This window comes from Triticum aestivum, chromosome 4B, assembly GCF_018294505.1.
Source record: "Triticum aestivum cultivar Chinese Spring chromosome 4B, IWGSC CS RefSeq v2.1, whole genome shotgun sequence".
NCBI classification, from domain to species: domain Eukaryota; kingdom Viridiplantae; phylum Streptophyta; class Magnoliopsida; order Poales; family Poaceae; genus Triticum; species Triticum aestivum.
Window position 1 is genome coordinate 95,956,054 of NC_057804.1, and position 10,059 is coordinate 95,966,112.

Here is a 10,059-nt window from a genome sequence, read left to right on the forward strand (position 1 = left end):
GCAAGTTCATGAGCAACTTTATTTGCTTCTCTATTAGAGTGCTCAAATCTAGAAATAGGAAAAATCACAAGCTAAATGAAAATAATCATAAAAAATTGCCGCTGCTGCCACCGACAGCCGTCCTCCTCCTTCATGGTGTCGATCACCTCCATATTATCCGAATTAATAATAATGCGGTTGCATGTTGTCCTTTGCAGCAGCTATGGACCGAATTTTAGGGCCAGAGCTTCAACCATCAGTACATCCGCGCACCAGTCAATCTTACATTCCCGCGGCGATGAATCTACCTTTGTTGTCTCTTAAAACCGCCCCCATCGTACCCCTAAGTAAGTCATGGTCAAAAAAAGCATCAACTTAAGTTTAACAAACCCTGCGCACGCGGGCGGGGGGTAAGGCCATCCTCTTCTTTTCATGGAAACCTTTGGCGAGGAAGCAGTACCAAAATTGGCCATAAGAGCACATATCCCATGGAAATCTGTTGTGCGTTTTGAGTTGTTTCGTTGTGAACCAATTTATTCCTTTTCCATCACAAGTACCAGGCTGATATAGAAATCATTTCATGCACATTCTGGTTGCCCATAATACATAACTCCCGATTTGCGTTGAAAGTAAACAAATAGGCTATAGTTTAGATCGAGACAGCCCGTGAGTTGGACCGATGCCATGTCGTGTAGTAACCGTATCGCGCACCATTATCTTTTCCTTTTTTTTCGGGAAGATCGGGAGCTTTATTGATTAGTGAATAGGATTACAATTCATAGCCAAAAGACCACGAAGAAGATTCTCATGGGCATCTTGTAACCACAAGTCTGTTTGATGCTCCGAGCTAGAAAATTTAGCTAGAAAATCTGCGGCCCTATTTTGAATTCTATCTACTTTCATAACAGTAAGCTCCCGAAGATGGGGCGTCGATCCGTTGGCTGGGCAGCTGAGATTGCTGCCAGCCCACGCGAGCTCGAGTCCCAGCTCGGACGCGCGGTGCTCGCGGAGTTTCTTCTATAAAAAAATGCCAACGAGGGAGCCCTTGGGTTGGTCTTACTTTTTTTTTTATAACAGTAAGCTCCCTCGCCTCAATGAATAAGTTTCTCATTCTCAACTCTTGTATCAGGTGTCCCAAGCAAGATCTGTCCGGCTTCGTTTCCTTAATCAGTTTGATTAGGTTTGAACAGTCCGTTTGGAGAACAAATGGAGCAGCAGCATATCTACGCACCATTATCGTTTCCCTTGCAAGGCGGGGCATCCGCCCAAGGCAGGACACCACATTCGTGTGCGTTCGAGAGGCAGTACCCGGCACGAGTTGTTGAAGCCAATAACTTCTCGGTGCAGGACTCTGCTGCACCGTTCTTCTCCCAATCCCATGAGGCCAACTAATACGAGTAGTTGAATTCTTCTTTCGTCTCACGGCAAGAATGTGATTAATGGCGAAGCACGCAATTGCGGCTGCCTAAGCTGCCTAACCATCCAACTGCAAAGAGATTTAAGCCGCCGACAAACCCGCCGGCGAAGGTAAAGGCTCCGGCAGATCACATCGCGGCGGCACACGGATAGCTCGACAAAGGAACATGGCAACCATAAATTACTCCGCTGGAAACAGAAAACGAACCCTGGCCCATTGACAGGCCGACCCTCCTACGCATGCTCCGACTGGTTGGTGAGTAAAACCGACGACCATAAATACCCAGAGCTCACGCATCGGCATCTCGCCGCCCGCCTGCTCTCGGTCCAACTCGAAACAACGCACGCGAACGCAGCCATGGCGGATTTGAAGGCTCCGGCCAAGGCGAGGAGGCTGGCGCCGCCCATGTCGTGGCGGACGCGCCTGTCAATCTTCGCCGCGGGTTACCTCACCGACGCCACCTGCCGCGCTGACGGCACAATCAACCGCCGCCTGCTCACCTACCTCGACCCCGGCGTCCCGCCCTCCGCAGCCCCACGCAACGGCGTCTCCTCCCGCGACATCGACGTCGACCCCGCGATCCCGCTACGGGCCCGCCTCTTCCAGCCCGTGGGCCTGCCCGGCCCGCTCCCGGTTGTCCTGTTCTTCCACGGCGGCGGGTTCGCCTACCTCTCCGCGGCCTCCCTCGCCTACGATGCCGCCTGCCGCCGCATCGCCAGGTACTGCGGCGCGGCCGTGCTGTCGGTCGACTACCGCCGCTCTCCGGAGCACCGGTTCCCGGCGGCGTACGACGACGGGTTCTCCGCGGTCCGCTTCCTCGACGACCCCAAGAAGCACCCCGCCGACGTCGCGCCCCTCGACGTCTCCCGCTGCTTCCTCGCCGGGGACAGCGCCGGCGCCAACATCGCCCACCACGTCGCCCGCCGCTACGCCATGTCCGCCCCGTCCTTCGCCAACGTCCGGATCTCCGGCCTCATCGCCATCCAGCCCTTCTTCGGCGGCGAGGAGCGGACCCCCTCCGAGCTCCAGCTGGAGGGCGCGCCCATCGTGTCCATCTCCCGCTGCGACTGGATGTGGCGCGCCTTCCTCCCGCCCGGTGCCGACCGGACGCACGAGGCCGCGTACGCAGCGTCCCCTGCGGCCGCGGCCGGCATCGACTACCCGGCGTTCCCGCCGGCCGTGGTGGTTGTCGGCGGGTACGACCCGCTCCAGGATTGGCAGCGGCGGTACTGCGAGATGCTGACCTCCAAGGGAAAGGAGGTGCGGGTGCTGGAGTACCCCGAAGCCATCCACGCCTTCTATGTCTTCCCGGAGTTCGCCGAGTCCAAGGACCTCATGCTGAGGATCAAGGAGTTCGTCGCCGGGAGCGACGGCAGCAAGTGAGCAGCTCGCGCCAGTATCGGCAGTGTCAGTGTTTGCGTGTGTGGTCGGAATTAGGAGAAGAGGATTGGGTGTGCTGGCATGACGTATCTGGACCATAGTACTCGTAGTGAACTAGTAGTGCAGTACGGATGACGGCGTGTAAGAAGTGTTATTTTTACCAAGGACATGTACAATGGCGGCAGCACCAGCAATTCACGTAAGCCAAATGGTGTTCAAACCACCCGCTTCAACTATGCACCACCCAACGCAAAACTGACTCTTCGTGATTCTTCACAGGCCCCACTTAATTCTTTTTCTATCCAACTTTCTCACCTTCACCTTCATGAGGCAAAATTTTGTGTTTTGACCCTTTGCATGTATAAAATCGAGATCTGATCCTTGTTTAAATTATTTTTTTGACATCTGACTCTTTTGCTACCGCCAAAGGGCTCGGCGATAGGGTCACGCAACCTACCGCCAGGGGTTCTGGTGGTGGCATGGACGGCCGACTGCCTTTAACTAACGGCCAGCGCAACACCCTACCGTCGCAGATATTGGCGGTAGGTTGCCTGACCCTACCACCGTGGGACCTGGCGGTAGAGTGTGCAATCCTCCCGCTGAGTTACTGGCAGTTTTGGTCACAGTAGGGGGGCGTGCTGGGGGAGGCACCCTACTGCCGGCAGGTATGGCGGTAGGCTGTACATACCTACCGCCGCTTGGCCTGGCGGTAGGGTGGCGCATAGTGCATTTTTTTGCACCTCCTAACTTCTCTTGTCTTTAATTTTTTGCACATAACAATGAGATACTTATAAACAGGAACCCCATGTATCACATAACAATCCACAAATCCACAAATATTAAAGTTGGATACATAACAAGCACACATCCACGAGCAAGTTCTACATAGCAAGTTCACGAAAGTGTTTCAAGAGCAAATTGTTCACGAGGCAAACATGAAATGTTTATAGTTCAACGGCACGTCACGACAGCAACTTCAGTCCCTCCTTCCCCTCTTCGACTTTCGGTCCTCGTTGGTCTTTGATCGCTTCTCGGCCGCTGTCTTCTTGCGGTGAGTAGGACACGCTTTCTGAAATGGGGATGGACTCTTCCAATCCTTCTTGGGCACATTCCTCTTCTCACGCTGGGTTGGCTGAGTTGTTGGAGGTCTGTCGTCGTCATCGTACTCCTCCACCTCATCGTCATCTTCCTCTTCTTCACCATGTTCTTCTTCTGCGTCCTCTTCTTCATCTTCCTCATCATCATCATCGTCCTTGATCTCCTCGTCATCTTGAACTACCCTAGACGACGAGGCTGCATGGCTCGATGAAGCGAGGCTACGCATCGGTGCAGGAGGAAAAACATCCTCGGTGTTTGTAGCGCACCCAAGCAGGCCCACAAGCCTGCGTGCTTTGTTGACGTACTTCTGCAATGATAACGAAACAATGTGAACTTCTGCAATGTCCAATTTCTGCAAATAACTTAAGAAAATGAACTCCATATTACTTTCACCGTTTTCCTCAACTTGTTCTCACTAGCTCAAGTCCCGGGTATAGAACTAAGCGCATCAGAGGCTTGAAAAATGCTTTTGTTCAACTCCGAAGACTGCAAAGTAATAAAATGAGTCAGTACCACTAAAATCTGATTCCATCCAACCGTCGGTTCAAAAGAGCTAAAAACAACTTACCACTCTGTTCATGACTGGTCCGTACTCCCTAAACCCGCCTTGAAGCTCTCTGATGCTCTCATTGTAGGCTTCATTCTTGGAGGCGTCATCGAACAGGTCTTCGGCATCTGCTGTCGTCCACTGGGGCCTCAGACGCAGACGATGCTTGATGCCATCGTCGTACCACAGCATGTGATCCTCGTATTCGTCCCAGTCAATCACTCTCCTCTCTGTGCCTTTGCGTCCTTTCCACTCGTTCCATTCCTTCATGTATCTCGCGTGTTCGGCTTCCCAATCTGTGATTGATTGATTCTTCTGCCTGCTCATCCTACAATGCATAAGAAAGAATGTAAAACACCCTTCTTGTATGAATGTAAAGCATCAAAACAAGAATTTAGAATCGATGAGGGCGGCTTGTGGTACTCACTGGTGTAGGTCGTAGCCACCGGTATCGTCGACTATGCCGGCTGGTGGTGTGTGTTGCGCCTTACCAAATTGTGCGGCAACGCGCTGTGGCAAGTGGTACTCCATGGCATAGACACAAATCATGGGCACGATGCACCTGAAGAGAACCCGGTCCTGCTTGCACATGCTGTTCAGCTCGAACCCCCACTCTCGATCATCATTATACGGCCGCCAAGTAACCTATAACCAAACAATGGTAAGCTCAAGTGAAAGTGTTATCGAAACTACTCAAAATGTAGTTCTTATACCTGGAAAGGCGTGAGAGCATCAAGCTCGTTGCTGAAGACCTTGTACAAGGCCTTCGATTCGCCCGTGTAGACACGCACCACGTCCCAAGCGTATGCGACGGTCGAGTTCCGATCATCTTCGTCATCTCCGCCATAGTCCGTCTATGCACGCGAGCGCAGCTTCTCCGGACGGCCCATCGGGATTCGCTCCCACATCCAAATGGAGAGGCCCCATACACATCCACACATACCGGACGTGACTTCCGCTCTCTGGGTCGCGTCGGCAAGCTACAAACCAAGTATAGATGATAAGATGTCAAAATCTAAAGCAGCACACATCCATGATATTTGAAAGAAAGTGATATTCACTTACCGAACGGTATAGGTAGGCGAGTCCGGCGTCCCCCCAGCTGTACCCCGCATCCCAGTCCTTTAGGAAGTCGAGATACATCCATAGGGCAGTGTTCCCAGAGCAGTTCGGAAACACTACCTCCATGAGAAGATACCACAGGTAGGCCCTGGCGTACTGCTCCACCACCCGGGGCTCGGCATCTTCCGGGCACTTTCTCCGGTGCTCGAGGAGCCATGACAGCGGTATGCCGGAAGTCCAGTTGCTCTTAACGTCGGGGGGGGGGGGAGGCAGTCGCCGATGAGGGTGATAACCCTATCGTGCCAGTTCGCCCTCTCCACTCTTCCTGTGAGAGCACGACCCTCGAGCGGTAGGGCCGTAATCATCGCCCAATCCTCAAGGGTCACGGTCATCTCCCCACATGGAAGATGGAAGTTGTGCGTCTCTGGCCGCCACCAGTCGATCAAAGCCGTGAGAGCTGAGTGGACGAGCGTTAACGGCTTACGCTTGAACTGCAGGATGAAACCCAATAGTCGGGCTCTACTGAAGAACGGTGCGTACCACTCGTCGTACTCCATCTTAACCGTCGTCTTGTGAGCCCTCATCCGCAGTGGCGGCAGCATCTATGAAAATCAATAACCAAAGCATAATTAGCATGGACATAATAGTTAGCAACTTGTTTTCATCAATTCAAAAGATTTGGTTTAAAATGGTAATTACCACTCCATTCTCAATGAAACGGGCACAGTGACGCTTGTCGAACCTAGTGTCAAGCATGGTGTACTTCATGCCGATGTCGTCCGCAAGAGGTGGCCTCCTAAAATAATTGCATAAGCATATCAAAAGATTTTTTTTCAACATGAACTAGGGTTCATCATTAACTAGGAAACATATCGATGCATAAGAAAGCTTCATCACATCCAAAAAAACCAATGAGTTCAATCTTTGAATAATCATATATCAAGATGATCATGAACATGAACTAAATACAATACATATATCAAGAACTAAATAAAAATACATATATGAAGATGCAATCACCATGGTTCAAATGCATCATATCATATCATATTTCTCCAACAACATCCAACATGCATCATATCATATTGTTTTCAAAAACAAAAACCCTAAAGTAGGGTTCATCTCGAGGGATTAACCATGTTTACTCTAACAAAATCCACTACTTGCATCATATAAGATCCACATGCAACATGCATCCTATATCAAAACAAATATCTCCAATATTCATAAAAATTTTAACACAAAAAATTATGAACTAGGTTCATCTTGAGGGTTCAACATTTGTTCTCCAACTATATCCACTACTTGCATCATAGCATATCAACATGCATCATCATATCACAATAAATCCCTCCAACATGTATCATATAAAAAAATCCTCCAAAAATAATATGAACTAGGGTTCATCTTCACATACCATACCAAATAGTGACTAAAGTTCATATCTAACACAATATAACATCTATAATCAACCTAAATCAATCCTAGGGTTCAAAATATTTAAATCTAGTTCAAGAAGGGGGTGATTTGAATCAAATAATGCGACGAATCGGAAGCTATTCGATTAAAACTAATTGGAGGGATCAAAGGAACTTACTTTTATTTCTTCGGGGCCATCTTGATCCGCAAAAACAGTGAAGAAACGACGAAGATCAGAGGGGGAGTGGAGGAGACGAGAGAAGGGGAGAGGAACTGCTCTATTCTTGAGGGGCGGCTGGGTGGGGGAGAAGGGGGTGGGGCGGCCGGCCCGCGGTCTTATAACTGCCAACATCCTACCGCCAGGGTCCCTGGCGGTAGTATCGGACATGCTACTGCCAGGACCAGCGGCAGTAGGGTGTGACAGAGGGGACGGCAGGCCGTTACTGCTGCTGACATGGATAAGTTTCCTGTCGCTGGGCCTCGTGGCGGTATGTTGCCTGATCCTACCGCTGGCCCCCTGGCGGCAGGAAAAAGGGTTATATTTCAAAAAAAATCCAAACAAGGGTCAGATCTTGATTTTATACGTGCAAAGGGTCAAAACACGAAATTTTGCCCCTCCATGACACTCTCCCTTGCTTTCCACCGTGGACAGCGTGGTCCTCTTCCACTTTATCAGTGAAGAAGCCGACTCCTCTGCAGGAACTAGTATGCCCCTGCAAGCATGACCTTTAATTGAGCTGGACTCTATCCACCTACGTGGCATGCTGGGGCAGCGGTCCAGCGTGGCCCGTTGGCCATGCCCTAAATGACCCCGACGTGTAAAAAAACTTATTTCATTGCCTTGTCCTCTCTCACATTGTACTGCCATGCCAGACGCATAACTTAAACACGGAGGCGCCATAGAAGGAGTCGGTTTTGACTGCGGCCACCCTCAGATTTTTCAATGTTTGTTCTCCATAGGTATAAGCCCTATTACGACGTGTTACTTACAGTTAAACAACACGACGTACTTTACCCATTTGTTTGCCGAAATGTCCACGATAAGTTGAGCTCCAAGCATAGGACATGTACGACGCCCAGTGATTGGGCGTGAAAGGTTAATTGAACGCTCTGAGGATAGAGAACTTATATTCTTCTGACGCTTTTTTACCAGGCTCAATTTTATACGGACGCCTTAGGCTAGTCATAGTGGGCAAATGTTACTAGTCTATGTTAATACCATCATAGTGGGCAGTAATCTAAGTGTAGTCTCATGCAAGTCTTCATTTATTATGTTATAGACTCATTTTGCATTGGGGTGCATTATGTTACGGTAACATATTATGTTACCACAAGCACCTCTCTCCTCATTAACTTCGTGCCACATAAGCATCTATGTCTTGGGGTGTGTTATGTTACTACCTAAGACTAGCCACAATGGAGAGTAACATACACTAGTAACATACACATATCCCTAGAGTATGCTACTTCTTTCATAGTGGGTAGTAATACAAGTGTGGTGTCATGCAAAGCTTCATTTATTAGGTTATAGACTCATATTGCATTGGGACATGTGATGTTACAATAACTAGCTAAGTTACTCAAACTACCTCTCTCCTTATTAACTCATTGCCACATAAGCAAATTTGCTGAGTTGGACTCAATTTTACTGCTGAACTTACTCCCACTGTGGCTAGTCTAAGGTTGGCCATAGTGGGAGTAACATGACCGGTAACATGCGCTTGGGACTAGCAAACATGCTTATGTGACACACAATTAAAGAAGAGAGAGAGGGTTAGAGTAACATAGGTAGATATAGTATCATGTTAAATGCTATGCTACTTTGTGTCATGCATGGCAATAAATATGATCATCTATGATACTACTTTATGATACTATGCACTATGGAGGTAGTATCATACACTAGTATCATATGCATGATACTAGTATATGATACTCCCCACTATGAGTAGCCTAAGTTACTCCCACTATGGCTAGCCTTATAAGTAGGTGCCTATAGCTAGGCAAGAAGGCAACAAGAATATAATTTTAGCCTGACAACTCCACTTTCACTTTCACTCTTACATGATGTTGTGGACCTCATTGTTCTAGACCCAGGTGTTCCTCTAAAAGCACAAGTGCTCCCTGGGTGATTTTGGTAATTAATGTCAACATATCTTTTGTTGGACTAATACTTCTACCTAGTATATTTCAGATGAGTTCAACATTGGAGTGGCAGGACAAGAGGATGTGGAACCCCTTCTAGATGCTAAGGACAAACATTGGCAAAGGCTCAAGACTCTACATTTTCATTTTAGTGATCCAAGATCACACTGAGTCCATAGGAAAGCCAATACTATTAAAAGGGGATGAGGTGTTTCTTAATGGCTTGCTTGCTCAAAGTGCTTAGTGATATGCTCCAAAGCCCTCAAACACTTTCTCATTCCACATATGTCCTAAACCTAAAGTCAAACTCGGCCCCACCGATTTGATCTATCCGGCACCACCGAGTTCACTTGACATAGCCACTGCCAGAAACTCTAATCAGTTTGGTCTCACTGATGGGATCTCGGTCTCACTGAGATGGCCTTGCAAACTTTCTGTTACCTATTTGCAGTTATTTTGGTCTCAACAAAATGTGCAGTCGGTCCCATCGAGTTTGCTTGACCAAGTCTCTGTTTGCTTATTGCTGAAACCGGTCTCACCAAGTTCACGCAATCGGTCTCACCGAGATGAGGTTTTGCCCTAACCCTAGCACATCGGTCTCACCGAGTTGACCTTGTCGGTCCCACCAAAAACTCTAACGTTCACATTTTTAACCATATCGGTCTGACCGAGTTTCACTATTCGGTCCCACTAAGTTTGGAAGATTGTGTGTAACGGCTAGATTTTGTGTGGAGGCTATATATACCCCTCCACCCCTTCTCCATCAGAGAGAGAGAGACATCAGAACGTGCTTACACTTCCACTACTCATTTTTTGAGAGAGAACCACCTACTCATGTGTTGAGGCCAAGACATTCCAATCCAACCACAAGAATCTTGATCTCTAGCCTTCCCCAAGTTGCTTTCCACTCAAATCATCTTTCCAACATAGCCAAATTTGTGAGAGAGAGTTGAGTGTTGGGGAGACTATCATTTGAAGCACAAGAGCAAGGAGTTCATCATCAACACACCAT

General features: G+C 48.7%; 1 protein-coding gene across 1 annotated transcript; it reads left to right on the top strand.

The window, feature by feature from the left end:
• The first annotated feature begins 1,518 nt into the window (after window positions 1-1,518).
• On the top strand, window positions 1,519-2,999 carry LOC123091237 (probable carboxylesterase 18). The gene has a single exon (XM_044512684.1). The coding sequence runs from the start codon at window positions 1,754-1,756 to the stop codon at window positions 2,777-2,779; it is 1,026 nt and encodes a 341-aa protein (XP_044368619.1). The 5' UTR covers window positions 1,519-1,753; the 3' UTR covers window positions 2,780-2,999.
• The last annotated feature ends 7,060 nt before the right edge of the window (window positions 3,000-10,059 follow it).